The 17518-nt window shown below is 42.7% G+C and overlaps 1 protein-coding gene across 1 annotated transcript in view; it reads right to left on the bottom strand.

The window, feature by feature from the left end:
* rbfox3a (RNA binding fox-1 homolog 3a) overlaps positions 1-17518 on the bottom strand; it is a 1755711-nt gene that overhangs the window by 231497 nt on the left and 1506696 nt on the right. Inside the window, exon 7 of the mRNA XM_034190050.1 lies at positions 6323-6574. Coding sequence (XP_034045941.1) covers positions 6323-6574 — 252 coding nt within the window. The remainder of the gene's footprint in view (positions 1-6322; positions 6575-17518) is intronic.

Below are 17518 nucleotides of genomic sequence, written 5' to 3'. Positions count from 1 at the left end.
GATAAGATGGGACCTGATTATTCAAAACCTTATAAGTAAGAAGAAGAATTTTAAATTCTATTGTAGAATTAACAGGAAGCCAGTGAAGAGAGGCCAATATGGGTGAGATATGCTCTCTCCTTCTAGTCCCCGTTAGTACTCTAGCTGCAGCATTTTGAATTAACTGAATGCTTTTCAGGGAACTTTTAGGACAACCTGATAATAATGAATTACAATAGTCCAGCCTAGAGGAAATAAATGCATGAATTAGTTTTTCAGCATCACTCTGAGACAAGACCTTTCTAATTTTAGAGATATTGTGTAAATGCAAAAAAGCAGTCCTACATATTTGTTTAATATGCGCTTTGAATGACATATCCTGATCAAAAATGACTCCAAGATTTCTCACAGTATTACTAGAGGTCAGGGTAATGCCATCCAGAGTAAGGATCTGGTTAGACACCATGTTTCTAAGATTTGTGGGGCCAAGTACAATAACTTCAGTTTTATCTGAGTTTAAAAGCAGGAAATTAGAGGTCATCCATGTCTTTATGTCTGTAAGACAATCCTGCAGTTTAGCTAATTGGTGTGTGTCCTCTGGCTTCATGGATAGATAAAGCTGGGTATCATCTGCGTAACAATGAAAATTTAAGCAATACCGTCTAATAATACTGCCTAAGGGAAGCATGTATAAAGTGAATAAAATTGGTCCTAGCACAGAACCTTGTGGAACTCCATAATTAACCTTAGTCTGTGAAGAAGATTCCCCATTTACATGAACAAATTGTAATCTATTAGATAAATATGATTCAAACCACTGCAGTGCAGTGCCTTTAATACCTATGGCATGCTCTAATCTCTGTAATAAAATTTTATGGTCAACAGTATCAAAAGCAGCACTGAGGTCTAACAGAACAAGCACAGAGATGAGTCCACTGTCTGAGGCCATAAGAAGATCATTTGTAACCTTCACTAATGCTGTTTCTGTACTATGATGAATTCTAAAACCTGACTGAAACTCTTCAAATAGACCATTCCTCTGCAGATGATCAGTTACAACTACCCTTTCAAGAATTTTTGAGAGAAAAGGAAGGTTGGAGATTGGCCTATAATTAGCTAAGATAGCTGGGTCAAGTGATGGCTTTTTAAGTAATGGTTTAATTACTGCCACCTTAAAAGCCTGTGGTACATAGCCAACTAATAAAGATGTATGCAGATAACACCACAGTGGTCGACTTTATTAACTGGAGATGAGTTCACCTATCGGGAGGAGGTGGACCAGCTGACGGTGCGGTGTAGAGAAAATAACCTGCTCCTGAATACATCCAAAACCAAGGAGCTAATCATGGACTTCAGGAGAAACAAAAAAGACATTAAGCACATTATCATTGGGGGGACCTGTGTGGAAAGGGTCAGAGACTTCTGTTTTGAGGGACTCCACATAGGAGAAACTGGCCTGGGACAGGAACACCACACACTTGGAAAAGAAGGCACAGCAAAGACTCTACTTTCTGAGAATCACCTTTCCTTTCATTGTACTTGTTACAATGACAACAGGGCACCGCAGTCTTGTTTGAACCTTGCATGACATTGCGGGATTTGACCACTTACGGGGACATGCACTCTGTTGCGCAGTATATACACAGCATTTCACATGGAAAAATGGTGTACTGTTTTGCTTTTGGCTGCAATCACTGAAGCAGTAATGAAAAATTAATTTTTTGGTTCCCAGTGGAGAAGAAAAGATGAGGCAGATGGGAGACGTCATGTCAGTAAGTGTTAACCTATACAGCTAACCAGAGAAGCTTCATTCTCTTGCCTACAAAACTGCCTTGACATGTTTGTGCTCCAGGTTAGAAACAAACTGCAACACATATCCACTTTCCCACCACATCCTCACTTTTCCTTTGCATTTTCACCTTGTTTGAGTGCAATTTGCCCACAAACCCATTGAAAATGTCATGATTTGTCCCCCAGACGTTGAGAAATTATGTCATATGTGTCATATTTTACCCCTTTAGCACCCGCCCTCAAACAAGACTGCAGTGCCCAAGACATATCTGTGTCTGCGATGCCAGTCTACACCTGACTGATGATTAGGTTTCATACAATATATTACTGCACATCACATCACATGGTGATAACTAGCAGGGGTTGTGGCCAAGTGGTTGAAATATGAAAGTCTGTGTGCAGGATTAATTTTGCCTGTAAAGTCATCTGTATAATCACATTCAGTGACATCCATATCAAAACAGTGACACACCAGATGCCTTTAGCTGCTGCAAGCATGTGTTGTGTGTATCTGACATGATGCTTGCGGAGTGTTTCAGGCTTAATAAAGCATTCATGCACTTTAGGTTAGTCATGCTTCAGAAGCAGGCTATGAGTGGGTCCAGTGTCACTCTGGTATGGGAAAGTGAAGCATAGAGGAGTCATTCTGCATTACTCTCAAAATGGAGTATAGTCAGAAATTAAAGTGCACACACTGGGCCTCATTCACCAATATCTTCTTAAGAATCATCTTAGATTATGTCTTATGGCCCCTTCATACATTACACGAAGTTGGGCGACAGAAGCAGAAACTGGTTGAACAAAGTGAAAAAAAAAAAACGAATTGGTGATCTGCAGAAACTTCGACCTTCTGTTGGGAGTAGGGATGGGTATTGATAAGATTTTATCGATTCCGCTTATCGATCCGATTCCTTATCGATTCCCTTACCAATACCGCTTGTGAATTTTCTGTGTACTAAAAGTAGGCTTTAAAGGTTTTCTATGTCAACAACATTTTGAATTGGAGCAGTTCTGCCTTGCATGGGAGAACCACTCCACCCGTGCCAGCTTGCGACAATTCCAAAACGCAAAGCAGGAGTGCCAGCAAAGGGTCAGAGAAATGCAGAACCTCTGGTGGCAAGAAAAAGCAAAGGAGATCCTGTCATACGCTGACAGCAAAGACCTCTGCTGCTTCTACGCTGCAACAATGGAAATCTTTGGTCTTCGTCATGGTGGTACCAACATCCTCCAGTCTGCTGACGGGCAACTACCCTTACAGATGATCAAGCCATCCTCCAAAGGTGGAAGGAACACTTTCAGATGCTTCTCCTACAACGAGTTTCAGAAGGCAATGAAGTGCATGAATGCATGGAAGTCCCCTGGGCCCGACAACATCCCCTTGGAACTCATTTCTCATGGGGGCATAGCCATGAAGACCAGGCTTTTCATGTTGATCCTGCACATATGGGAGACAAAAGCCGTACCTGCAGACCTGAAGAACGCCACCATCATTATCATCTTCAAGAAGGAGGATCGCTCCATCTACGGATTATACCGTGGCATCTCCCTCCTCAGTAGTGCCAGAAAGATCTTTGCACGGCTCCTGCTTGACAGGCTCCTGACCGTTGCTGAAGAGGTCCTTCCAGAGTCACAGTTCAGCTTCCGGCCATTTCATGGCACCACAGACATGATCTTCTGTTCCCGCCTGCTACAGGAGAAGTCCTGTGAACAACGACGGTCTCTCTTTTTCCTCTTGTGGGACTTGGAGAAGGCTTTCAATAGTGTCCCAAGACCAGCTATATGGGCAACCTTGAGATGTTTTGGCTGTGCTGACCACTTCACGGACCTTGTACAGGCCCTTCACAATGGGATGACTGGCCACGTTGTGGACAAGAACAGCATCTCTGATTCCTTCCCTATCACCACTGGTCTGAAGCAGGGCTGCGTTCTGGCCCCCATCCTGTTCTCTCTCTACCGTGGGGCCATGATCTACAAACTTCCTCACATGGCCCCTGGCATCCAATTTCGCTGCCGAATGGATGGAGGTCTCTTCAACACTGTGCGCTTTCGTGCCTGCCAACTTGCCACCCTGGTCATAGTATGGGCGCTACAGTACACTGACGATAATGCGACCCCTGCAGACACAGTCGCTGTACTCCAGACCACTGTAGATCTCTTTGATGGTGCCTACTTTCACTTTGGGCTTACCTACAACATTAACATACTTTAACATTGAAAATGCCATAGACATGCTAACGCGTTAGCATCAGTATCGTTTTTAAGCTATAGAATACATCTATCAACTGTTTCAGAAGACCATAACAGGTCGGTTTAACACAAAAAGGTAAATATTACAGACATATGCTCTTTGGGGTTTTAGCGGGGGAAATTAAGATAAAGCAAAATAAAACAATGAATGAATGAAGCAGTCTGCGAATCACTGCTTTGATTGGTTCAAGGTTCAAAGCAAAGCCACGCTGCAGAAAAGTTGATTACAGACCTGCTGCAGGATCTGTAATCAAAGTAGAGAAATGATAATTTTCCTGACAAACACCCCTAAAAACAATGGCCACTCTGAAGGACCGATAAGGGAATCGTTAAGCAAAAAGGTTATTGATGTCAGTGGATCAATACTCAAAAGGAACTTGCTTAGTTTCACCTATGTAGTGTTCGTTACAGTTTTCCTCACATCTCATACAATACACTACATTGCTCTGTTTGTAACTAGGGATCCTGTCCTTAGGGTGAACTAATTTCTGTCTCTGTGTTAACAGGTTTAAAGTAAACTGGGATTTTGTGCTGTCTGAAGATCCTCTGTAGTTTTCCCCTACTCCTGCTAAATAAGGGAGAGACACTCCTTTGAGAGAGGGGTGAAGGAGGCATTGTATGTGAAACAGTTGAAACCCAGCCTTAACTGGGGAAGGGGGTCTGAGACACGCTTTGTCCCCTGTGTACAATGGGGTACTCAAGTGAAAGCAGTTTCAGTCTTTTGTTCATGGTAATGAGTCATTCACATCATCAGGAGACTCATCAGGAGAGCCGTCAGCCCCGTCGTTAAGAGGGACAGCTACCCTGTCATTACGAGGGTGCTAACTAGAGCACAATAGGTGCTAATTAAGCAACTGTTTAGTCGCTAGCAGTCTGCCTCTCGGTAGGAGGGGTCTGGTTAGGTTTAAAACTCCAGCTTTTGTGGCTTCTGTTTATTCTTCTCTACAAGAATCAAGACAGAAGTCAGACTACCAGAGCAAGAATTTTAGCTGAGGAAGCTTCTGCGATTTGAAGCGAAACATCCTCGCGTCAAGCAACCCAGTCCAGTCGGAGATTCAAGCTTCTCTACTATCGAAAAGACAATTGATAAGGAATCAGATCGATAAGCAGAATCGATAATGGCATCAATATCGATAAAATCTTATCCCATCCCTAGTCATGTGTATGATTATTGTTTTTTATTTTTGTTGTAATATGTGATAAATCTCTTATTACATGTCTGTTTATGTATCTCACCCTGCGTCATGCCCCAATGTATCTGTATCAGCCATTAACAGACATGTGATAAGGTATACTAATATCACACCACATCGCAAAATTTGTCATCCCAAGGTGCTTCACAAGGATAACGTCTAATTTTACCAATACACCTGAGCAAGCATACAGGTGACAGTGGCAAGGAAAAACTCCCTCCTTTTTTTTTTTTTCGGAAGAAACCTGAGGTCACACTAACTGAATCACATGTTACTTGTTAAAAATGCATTCATTATTATTGTTGTTGTATGTAAAACAAAAATAATAAAGTCGTAAAATGTATTCAAAAATGGAGCTTTATTCTGTCAAGAGGGCAGTGTCCTTTTGGCTCCTGTAAACAGAAAACTGGAGAAAAACACACAATGATGAGGAATGGGAAGAATACTTTTGTGTTTTTCTGCAAATTTCTACCTGACTTACAGGGAGGAAGGTCAGATCACACACAAGACCAAAAACAGAGATCAGGTCAGGAAATCCCTTGTTAAAATATTAGCTCTAACCTCTAACCTTAATTATATGCAAGTGTATTTTCAAAGGCACAGAGAATAAGAAAGACAAACATTTTTAGCTTGTAAAATCAACTCTGAAATATTGAACTCGAAAGAAAGAAGGATGTGGGATCGCTTCCCAGCCTTTCTGTGTGGAGTTTGCATGTTCTCACCATGTCTGCGTGGGTTTCTTCCCACAATCAAAAGCCTGCTTAGTTAGGGTCTTCTCCTCTCTCTGCCTCTGACCAAGGCAGTGTCTCTACATCTAGAGTTGGTACCCGGATGTTGGACTGTGGCTGCACACTGCCCCTAGTGGTTGGATTGTGTCTAATCGTAATTAGGATGGTTAAATGCAGAGGACACATGTCGGTGTATGTATGTATGTACAATGACAATAAAGATTCTATTGTATTCTCCATCAGGTGCAGGTGGAGAAATGACAGAAGTGTAGATCTGGGCTGGTGCACACAAGAAATGTTAAACCTTCTCCCCAAACAACTGATAACAAAAGTCATGCTAATTTTTTTCATGAAAACATTTTGCAGGTGTGGAAGGACACTGACCGGTGCAGTTGTGGTGGTGGTGATGGCAGGCGTGCTGTTGTCAGTGCCAGCCGGCTCACTGTGCGTCTGTGTGGGCGTGTACAGAGTCATGGCATGCTCAGGAACCCTGCTTTGCCCAGTGTAGTCCTGCGTGGACAGTGGGTGCGGTGCCGCGAACTCTGCGGGGATGCCATTCTGTGGTGGAGGCGGGTACTGGGCTGGGGTGTACGGCTGGGCCATCGCTTCTGGAGGGTTGGTGGCCTCTTGGTTACCCTGTGAGAAACACACAACAAGCAGAGAGCGTCAGATGTCCAGTTAAGATTAAAGCTGAAGTGCATTGTTTGACAGGCGGCGCAAAAGTTTACTAATGCTGTCTGGGGACAAGCTGGGAAGAGCCGTCCTGCAAAGTAAAAGAGTCAGCGGAGAACAGCCATCATTTCACATTTGAGCACAGATTAGACAAGGCCTTGATCAGTGCTAATGAACAGAGTTTAGAAGGTAGTGCCGGGGGAAGCTCAGCACTTACGGCAAAGAACATAGAGGAGACATCAATTAATTGCTAAAATTTTGATTAGTGCTTTGATTCCGATGACAGGTCTGTCAAAGTAACAGCTGCTTTGTCTCAAAGCTGCACTTTTCAAATTTTAACACCGGCCACTGTGTCACTTTCCAGCTCGTCCTGCTTCTCTCGATCTGTCTGTGGATTGCAGAACTGGCCAGGCTCCATATTCTCCCAGAGCATGTACTGTAAGTGGTATATACGACGTCACATATGTTTTTTAGCCTCCTCCTGACGTAAGTGATAAATGGCTCCTTCCACTAAAGCACTTTCACAAACTCTTTGTCTCGTGTGGATGCCTGAGATGATGAGCTGCAGAAATAATGGACTTTTCTGGCTGGTGCACATTGTTAAACTGGGTAATGGCTGGACTACATGAGCGCATGTCTTGTTGCGAAGCGCCAGGCTCGGCAAATCCAGACTAATGAGCAGAGCAGCGAGATCAGTGCTGCTGGAGAGGAGATCCATCCTAACATTTAAAACAAAGCAGGAAAAGGTGAGACAATAACGCTGCAAATGCAATAAGAGCCCCACTCACAACATCCTCAATCCCATTTGAAAACCCTGATCACGTGTGTTTGACGCTTCACTCTTTCCATAGCAGAGATGGAGGGAAAAATTGGCACCGGCACTTGGAAGTAGAGAAAAACAATAACAGCAATAAATGGATGAAGGTTGTGTCTCTTCCTTTATAAACTGGATGGATGCAGAGAGATAGGAGATAAATCTGTTTTAATCCTTCTTTTTTTCGCTTGCTGTGCTGTTTGGCCTCCTTTGCAGACTTGCACAGACATTCTGGGCAGGAGGAGGTTATGGTTTTAATGAAAGAGCTCAGCAACACTGTGCTGTAAGTGTGGCGGAAATAATTCTCATCTTGACGTGCTGGCAAACAAACCTCAGTATAAACTGTGCTCTGCCAATTACAGGAATGCTCCATTATCTAAATGAAGAAAGAAAGAGAAAAGAAGGATTGACCAGCCTCCTGGAGCCTCCAGGAGGCTGCTAGTGGAGGAGTGGACCTCACTCCTGTCCAACCCAATCCTCCTGTCTCCTTCTCATTTCATTATACTGTATTTTTGTCTAATTCAATCCCTCCACCCTGCTCACCCGCTCCTTCGCCCCCCCCCCCCTTATTATGCTGAAAGTTTTTTAATCTCTACCCCTGTGCTCCACTTTTCCTCTCCCTCCAGTCATGGCATTATATAATACTTGTATTCCGGGGCATCGTAATTCAAGGAAGCTCTTGATGTTGGCAGTTTTCAACTTCTAAGCACTGGTTTTGAGGAGAATGGGGTTGGTTACCTAAAATAAGATGCACCTCCTGCTATGAGAACTGAGTACCAGATCCCGAGTCCTCTTTTGACCACAGTGTGCAAAACAGTCAACATGCACAGAGAGAAAGCTCCGCGACACAGAAACAAGACAATCTCTTTTCCTTTTAGCTCATCACTGACATGACCACCATCCATGACCCTGATCCTTTATTCATTCAGCTTTCGGCTGATGCACGACAGCTGAATGAAAACCCCACAAAACGTTGCACCGTGTCATTTGTCAGTTCAAAATGTTGTTTACTAATAATGAAGATGTGAACATTATCAATTCAACTGCTGAGAAATAAGACCTGATACTGTACTGAGCTGATCATGACCCATCTTGTACAGTTTTTGATTGCAGAACAAACAGTACCACAGAAGTCATAACTCGGCTGAGCAAAAAACAAAGACATTATTTCACTCACAAGACATGGTGGCTGTGACAAACTGTTTGCAGGGTCTCACAGAACTGCTTGGCCTATAGGTACTCGTCTCAAATATAGGTTTAGTTCCACTACCCACCAGGCTGGTTGGACTTACAACTTTAACTAAATTAAGTGTGTCAAGGCCACCTTGAACCTGAACAAGATTCTGGACCACATGAATAATAATGTCCTCACATCCTGACATGCAAATGTTTTATCAGTTGCTCCTATTTGGGCAACTAGCTCCTCTCCAGTATTCTCTGGGTAACAGAAAACTATGACCCATTACAAATACTGCACACTTCAAAAGACAGAAATTCTGTGTTTGTCATCAAAGCAAAATTTACACTGCCCCAACTTTACCAATAATGTGGTGATCAGTCAAATTCTGGAGCAGTAGAGATCCTGGTGTCTCATTTTCTGTAGACTGACAAGAGACATCAGTAAAATGAACAAGAGTCATGAGGAGATGACATGACCCCTAGTCCCCACAAATCACTAATAAAAAGTGTTGAGGGATCACCCACATACGAGGTCTGTTAGAAAAGTGTCCGACCTTATTATTTTTTTCAAAAACCATATGGATTTGAATCACGTGTGATTACATCAGACATGCTTGAACCCTCGTGGGCATGCGAGAGTTTTTTCACGCCTGTCGGTTACGTCATTCGCCTGTGGGCAGTCTTTGAGTGAGGAGTGACCCACCCTCTCGTCAATTTTTTCATTCTTTAGGAATGGCTCAGAGACTGCTGCTTTGTTTGATCAAAATTTTTTCAAAACTGTAAGGCACAACTGAGTGGACACCATTCGATAAATTCAGCTGGTTTTCAGTAAAAATTTTAACGGCTGATGAGAGATTTTGGTCTGGTAGTGTCGCTTTAAGGACGGCCCACGGTGCCTGACGGCGATCTGTGCTTCGAGGCGGCAGCGTCTCGCTGTTTCAAGTTGAAAACTTCCATATTTCAGGCTCTGTTGACCCAGGAAGTCGTCAGAGAACAGAGAACTTTCAGAAGAAGTCGGTATGAGGAGTTTATTCGGACATTCCGAACGGACATTTTGTAATGAAAGAACGTGTGGGCAGAGTTGCATGTCGGGCCGGACCTGACCGCGGGGGGTCGCGACAGGAAAAACACCTCCGTTGGAAACCTTAACGGGCAAGTTTGAACATGCCCAAGCTGTTAAACAATTTCTCAGTTACTCACTTGTTGAAAGCCATCAAACGCCGCCTGAATTTTACAAATGGTTTTCAACACGGAATTTGAATGACAGCCAGGAAATGGGTGTGGCTCAGTGGATATCGGACTGTTTTCAGTAGGAAATGGACGACATTTCTGCTGCACTTTTGCAAATGCTGAATTTACTTCAGGCCACTCGACCAGCACTTTGAGAAATAAAAAGTCTGTTAACTAATTTTCTTCACAAATCACTATGCTGTTGATGGAATAGACAAGAATAGTTTTTTTTTTTTTTTTAATGATGGAAGGGGCTGTGTGAACGCTACATCACAACTGATTAGATTAAAGCACATATATACCCGTGAGGACAGCGGGACTGAACAAACAACATTTTTACATAGCGGAGGAAATGAATCTGCCCAACTAACAAGATTAACTGGAATTGGCTATGGACCTGGAGTCTACATTTTTAAGTGACTGAAATGAAATTTTACATTTGTGAATTTTGTGATCATTGTCTTATTTATTTCTAGCAGACACAGGCATTTTTGCGATGATGTTTGGAAGTCTGCTGCTTTGAACCCAAAGTGTTGGCAGTCATCAATAAAAACTCTTCTGGTGTTTTTGAGTGTCCCTGTGCACTATAGACATCAGCCGCACACACTGGATCTGTCAAACAGGTCCTCAGGACAGGCTGACACAAAAACAGGATAACAGCCTGGAGTTGGATCTGTAGGAAGAAAGAGAGCTGTGACACCACGCCGCTGCTGTTTCAAAGGGCAGCAAGTCAAAAGAAAGGAGGCAGAAAATAGAGACCTCATTAGTGCAACACAAAGTAACGCCGGCTCCCGTATGATCTTTGCCTTCCTCTGATGTATGTGGCAAATGAGTTATTTGACTGGAAACCAACTGCAGACAGACAAAACACACACACATACAACACACACATGCAAATCAGGGGAGCTGCGGTCGTGCCCCTGTGACCATGCAGCTTTTTCAGAAGATAATCTATGCTACCTAATGAAAAGGCATTCCATGGCCCGATCCATGGTCAGGTCCGATCAGTATGGCTGAGACCCGGCGTGAGATGTCAGTGTGGGCTGGCTGGCTGCCTGTGTACTGTCACGTCAGTGCATCGCTTTAACATACTCACGCCTACAGGAAACACCAAAAACCTCGTCTCCACGTACACCTCAATGTACACAGAGCATCCTTTATTGATCTGACCTGCATTCTTTTTTCCTTCACTCCTTTTCTACTTGCTTCTTAATACTGAAGAGCACAACACAAACTGTCCAAACTTTCTGCAACTCTGTCATGTTTAGCGGCATCCAGACAAACGGCCTGTAAACATTTCCTCAAAAACTACAGCTGGTGTTCACAATCTCACATAAACTTCATTTCCCATCAGGGTCTCCTGATCAGCACAAAATGTATGTGCACCAATGGGCAGTTTGGTTAGGGTTGGTCTCAGTCATACAGACACAAACCAATGGAAAAAAGGAAAATACAAAAAGTGAGAGATTTCCTTTGAAGAGGCAAATACCAAAGGAATCAATGAACATATCAGGTTTTATGGCAGTGTAAGCTATATTTTAGGGTTACATGATACAGATGGGCTTGGTGAAGGTACATGATAACTGTCAAAGGAAGCTATTTATTTATTTGTTTATTTTTTATATTAAGTGTTATATTTGCAATCTCAACAATATCTCTGATTTATAATCAGCAAAAAAAGAAGAAAAAGTTTTTAAAATATGCAGAATTGAATAAAACAAATACCCAGCCAAATCCAGTAGGATTTTCCAAGATGAGGACAAAGTTTTAGACCAAACTTTGATGATGCATGTTGGTTTCAACACACTTATCTCCACTGATGAAAAAGAGTTAATAGAAAAAAAAAATAACCCTGGACCTTTTTGTGGCAAGTAAACAACTGTGTGGGCAGCTGCAACATGCACGTACACAATGGCCCAGTGCAACTAAAGAGGAGGATGTACAAAGGGGTGCAGTAAGCTCTAAACAAGTCCACCTTCACTTCATCCGAGCAGCAGTGAATTTTTTCTCACTAACATATTGGCTTGGACATATAACATTCTTCTCTGTGTAAGCATGTCAGCATCACCCTCCATCTTATCATTGATGATGTGGCCTAAATATTTTGCATTGGTACACACAGACTGGGTTTGACCAGACAAATAGAAACCTGGGAAATTAAGATGATGATCCTCCTTGGTCCTACATATTATTATCATGCTCTTTTTGGGATTATACTTGATGTCAAACTTGAGCCCATACTCTGGACATATGCTGAGAAGCTGTTGGAACCCTGCACTGCTGGGAGATATACTGGCCAAATCATCAGCGTACGTAACGTGATTGATTAAGGTGTTACCTACAATACACCCTGTTCTATTATCTCTAGAATCTTCTCTTTCCAATAGAACAAGGGTCATCTCTTGGTCTATTGAAAAGCTCAAACAAAAATAAAAAAATTGCTGCAGCCATTAAAAAAATATGCCCAAAAAACTACATATCTGACATTATTATCACTTTACCGAGGCGATGCTGGGCCGGTAGCGGAGATTTACGTCAACACTACCTGGCTATACCCGCCCGCTGTGCGTAAATAAATGACATTCCAGCGCGCGCAGCCCAAGAACTGTCTGCAGAGGAAAAGATAAAAAGGCGAGAAGTGTGTGTTGGTCCCAATATGGATATTCCAGATTATTTTCTCATGGATAGTACGACAATGAACAGCAGCCAAAGCAGCCAGCTTGATGAGGACGCACTGCCGAATTTGGAGAGCAGCGCGCCAGCTGACACAACAAAAGTTAAAGTGAGCCCACTTTTTATGTACGCGTTACATGTTGTGTATCTCAATAAGTGATAATAATGCAATGTCATGCGGTATGCATTTTCTGAGTCCCTCCATCCATGCTGTCGCCCAAAATGACATGAACGCAGGGCCTCTGAAAATGCATCCCGCCCTCCAAAAGCATGTTATTGTATTATTACCCATAAATCTTTCATCTCTGAATATCTATAGATCAAATATACGCTTTGAAATGAGTATTTTTTTATTCTTACAATTTCACCAGCTTCCCTCCCAAATAATTTATGAGCTCCATGCATGCACTGAAATGGTACAGTGCAAAATCAAACAAAACCTTGAGGTCCACCCAGCAAAGCAACAAAACTTTATAAACTGACTCGACTGCATCAGAAAACATCTGAAGAAATACTGGAGAAATAAAGGTTTTATTATGTTTTGGCTTTGTGCAGGTTTGGCTGCGCTGCTCTTCAATTGTTTTCATGCGCATGGTGCAAGTACAATCAGTTTATCACACGGGAATTACACTATTGAAAATTATATTCACTTCACCAGAATAGCCTTTTGAAATGTTTACAAATTGCAAATTTTTGTAATATAAGTTGCATGCAGAAAGTAATCACAGCACAGCACTTTTTTCCAGAATTTTAGACCAAAATGATAGATTTGATATCAGCCGATAGTTTTTCAATACACTAGGGTCAAGATTAGGTTTCTTAAGTAATGGTTTAATCACTGCAGATTTTTTTTAACATTTAGGAACAAATCCAGAAGTTAAAGAAAGATTAATAATTTCCAGCACAGTTGGCCCAAGAGTGGACCACAGGTCCTTAAACAGGTTTGTTGGTATAGGATCAAATAAACAGGTTGTGCTTTTTGTTGACATTACGAGATTCATCAGCATGCCTAGTGAGATAGTATCAAATTCTGTAAATCTAGGTAATACCTCAGTAATGGCACCCACCTCAATAGCAGGGTGTAGTGGCTGGGTTAAGGCATGCTGGGATATGTTTAACCTAATGTCTTCTATTTTCTTCTCAAAGTAATCCAGGAAATCTTGGGCTTTAAAAGGAGAGCGAGCTACAGGTGGTTGTCCATGAATAAGTGTTGCCACCGTGTCGAACAAGAACTTTGAGTTATGCTTGTTTTGTTGATCAAATCAGAGTAAGAAGGTCCGCTTTTTAGCCAATAATGCATGCTTATAGTCTAAGATAGCATCATGCCATGCAAGGTGGAATACTTCTAATTTTGAATGACGCCATTTCCATTCTAGACCTCATGCCTTATGCTTGAGGTCACGCAGGTAATCATTGAACCAAGGTGACTGTGATTTGGAGGAGCGTGGTTTTAACACAGGTGGTGCAATCATGTCGAGTGTAGTTTTGAGCACTGAGTTTAAACTATCCACAAGTCTGTCTACTGACTGGGTATTTGTCAAATGTGAAGCTAAGACATGAGGCAGTCTAGCTTTGAGTTCAGTCTTAGTTGAGGAGTTGATGCATCACCGTAATGATATATAAGGGTGTTGTTCCACTAAACACAGCAGCAAAACTGTAACCTTAATAAGTGAGTGATCAGAGACCACTGATGTAAGAGGCATGATGTCAATATTTGTGACAGCAATACCACGTGCGAGAACCAAATCCAGGGTATTTTCACTAATGTGCGTCAAAGCCTGAATGCATTGCTGAAATCCTAATGCATCCACAATTTCCATATATTATTTGCAGAGGGGATCAGAAGCCTTATTTATATGAACGTTAAAGTCACCAATGATCAGAATGTTATCTGCACTTGTTGACAAGTTAGAGATGAACGCACCAAATTCATCTAAGAATTCCGAATATGGTCCAGGAGGCCTATATACAGTGACAAAGTAATACGGCTGATTTTTATTCTTCTGACCTTGGCAATGCGTAATATCCTGAGCAGCACGGAGAATCAGATGCTCAAACAAGTTATATTTGTGACCCCCAACAGCTTATAAGCTAAACCTAGATTTATAAATAAGAGCAACACCCCTGCCTTGCTTCGCATCATGAAGGACGACACTAAATGTATATGCTACTGGGCAGGCCTCATTTAAGGGGAGGACAGCTGTAGGTTTAAGCCAGGTTTCACATAACCAAATCATATCTAAGTGATGATCAATAATTAGATCATTGATCAACAATGATTATCATCATCATCAATTTTATTTATATAGCGCCAAATCACAACAAACAGTTGCCCCAAGGCGCTTTATATTGTAAGGCAAGGCCATACAATAATTACATAAAAACCCCAACGGTCAAAACGACCCCCTGTGAGCAAGCACTTGGCGACAGTGGGAAGGAAAAACTCCCTTTTAACAGGAAGAAACCTCCAGCAGAACCAGGCTCAGGGAGGGGCAGTCTTCTGCTGGGACTGGTTGGGGCTGAGGGAGAGAACCAAGAAAAAGACATGCTGTGGAGGGGAGCAGAGATCAATCACTAATGATTAATTGCAGAGTGGTGCATACAGAGCAAAAAGAGAAAGAAACACTCAGTGCATCATGGGAACCCCCCAGCAGTCTAAGTCTATAGCAGCATAACTAAGGGATTATGAGGACAGTGATCTTATGTTAATGAGACCCAGACTAAGGACCTCAGTTTGGTTGACAGTTGAAGTGTTTGGGTTTAGCGGTGGTTCCAGAGTAGCATATATAAGATGCCTAGAAGTAGGTTTAGGTTTGAGACATTCCACGCGTTTTGTAGGTAACAGACACAAAATCTTTGCTATTGCTGGAACAACCACTGGGCCATCCACAATTTCAACATCATCCAATATAGTAATGGGTATTAAGTTTGGATTTTTATGGACACGTCTACGGAAGCAGGCCACAGTCTCAAATTGTTGAATTTCCCTCCTTCCTCCTCGCAGATAAACGGCACTATCACCATAGTGCACATTCTGGAGCCACAGATGTTTGAACCAATGTCCAGAGCTGATGCTGCCAGGGTGAGAGGGATTCATATAGTACTCTGCTCTGTCACAGATGGAGAGACACAGCCAGACCCATTTTTTTAGGAGCTAACCATGTTGCAGATGGTCATGGCTACATTCCATGCAGGCAGGTACAACCTCTTGGCCACTTGCGAGTAAAGCGTGATCCTCTAGTGATGCAGAGAGGATTGATGTTCAGTGGTGGGGTGCAGAACAGGCTGTGCATATACAGTATCTGTTAGGAAGAATTCATATTAGCAGAGTGCTGCACTGACACACACTTGCATTGGGGCTTAAACAGCAACACTAAAGCAAAATATGCTCATTGACTAATTGTGTTTTACTGAATCCGGAGGGAAATCACTGAAATAGAAGAAGGCTGATCAATCTGTGATATAGGAGATGTAACAGAGTGTGCAGCTTTACGGCTTCAGCTCCGTCACACCCAGCTGGCATCATTTTTCAGCAAAGCCTTCCTGGTTCTCCCGTTCCTCTGTATGGCACAGCTGTTGATAGTGTGGAGCATTCTTCATCTAGATGGTATCTCACAATGGGTCTGGTCATCCTGCATTTTTCAACCAGCATTAACACAGCATTCACTTTCCCTCACAGTAAATGTCTTCCAGCAACATGTCTTGGCAGAGTGCTGATGATACAACATTTTCTAAGTGAATCTTAAGCTATTTAGTGCCAGAAAACTGTTGATGCGAGGGACAGAGCTCCAAGTGTTGTGGAACACAGAAGTAGCACTTATTTGCTTTTAATGACCACTTGACAGTGACAACGGCAAACTTGTGACAAATCCCACCGGGCCATCACAGCAAAGACCCAATGAGAGTCTGTGGTGAAAAAGAGACGGCAATCAGTTGATGCAACACAAACGAAACACTGAGTGGATCCAGCCAGTTGCATGAAAGCCTCTTGTTGTTCTCAGCTCTGCGTGCTGATGCTCGGTTAATTGTCACCTCACACGCCGACAGTCAGGCGAGTGAAAAGACGGCCCGAGATGATTTCCTCAGGCAACTGGCATTCATATTGTCTTGAAGGCACATAAATAAAGGCTGCCTAGACGGGTTCAATTTTAATTAGCTGAGCCACATGAACTTACTCTGGCTCTCTCTGTTAACTCTCACCAGAGGCTGCAGCATGTGTTAATTATTACAACCGCACGGCACACGAAGAATCCAAGGTGAGTCCGAAAAGAGAAAGTCAGACAACGTAAACAAGAGGGATAACAAAACCCCTTCTGAGATTCTGGTGGTGAGGCACATACCTCCCCCCTTCCCCCCCAGCGGACCAATTACAGCCCGAAATTTGAGAGAGAGACAGAGAAAGACAGAGCACACCGGGAGATGTGGTGAAGAAGCTCAGTTTAATGCACAATCACATCACCCCGCACATCAGAAAGCCCCATCCTTCCACACCACTACAGCGGGTTTATGATTTCAAATAGGCTGCGCAGAGGGTTTTTGTTTTGTCTCACATTTCCTCTTTTGCAATCTCCGACTTACCATTTTTCCACCTCATTTGTGGAAAAATCAATTCATGAAAATAAACACTCGGTGCTTCAGCTCCACGTCTCACTCAATTTAGATTTTGCGCATCTTTCTGCTGCTGTTTTTTTTATTTCTATTTCTGAAAGACTTAATCGTTTTTACATGTCACATGTGTTTCATCCCCTCTAAGGTGATTTTTTTTCTCTCCTTACTGGAAGCAATTATTTGCTCGGCAGGGTTGGACGGTGGTATTACAAAGAGAGTTCATTTTCCTCAATCCCTTGCTGATTTGTTCTTTACACTGCAGCAGCAGCACCGCTGCTTATGCAGACACTGTAGTGAAATGGCAGCGCTCATAGCGGCGCCAGCGCAAAGTGTTACTATACCTCAGAGACGCTGGAGCGCCACTTAATAAACAGAGTAGACAGAAGATCACTTTGAACTCCTGT

This window comes from Thalassophryne amazonica, chromosome 16 (genome assembly GCF_902500255.1).
Source record: "Thalassophryne amazonica chromosome 16, fThaAma1.1, whole genome shotgun sequence".
NCBI lineage: Eukaryota > Metazoa > Chordata > Actinopteri > Batrachoidiformes > Batrachoididae > Thalassophryne > Thalassophryne amazonica.
Note: the sequence above shows the minus strand (reverse complement) of the source record. Positions and strands in the feature narration are given on the sequence as shown.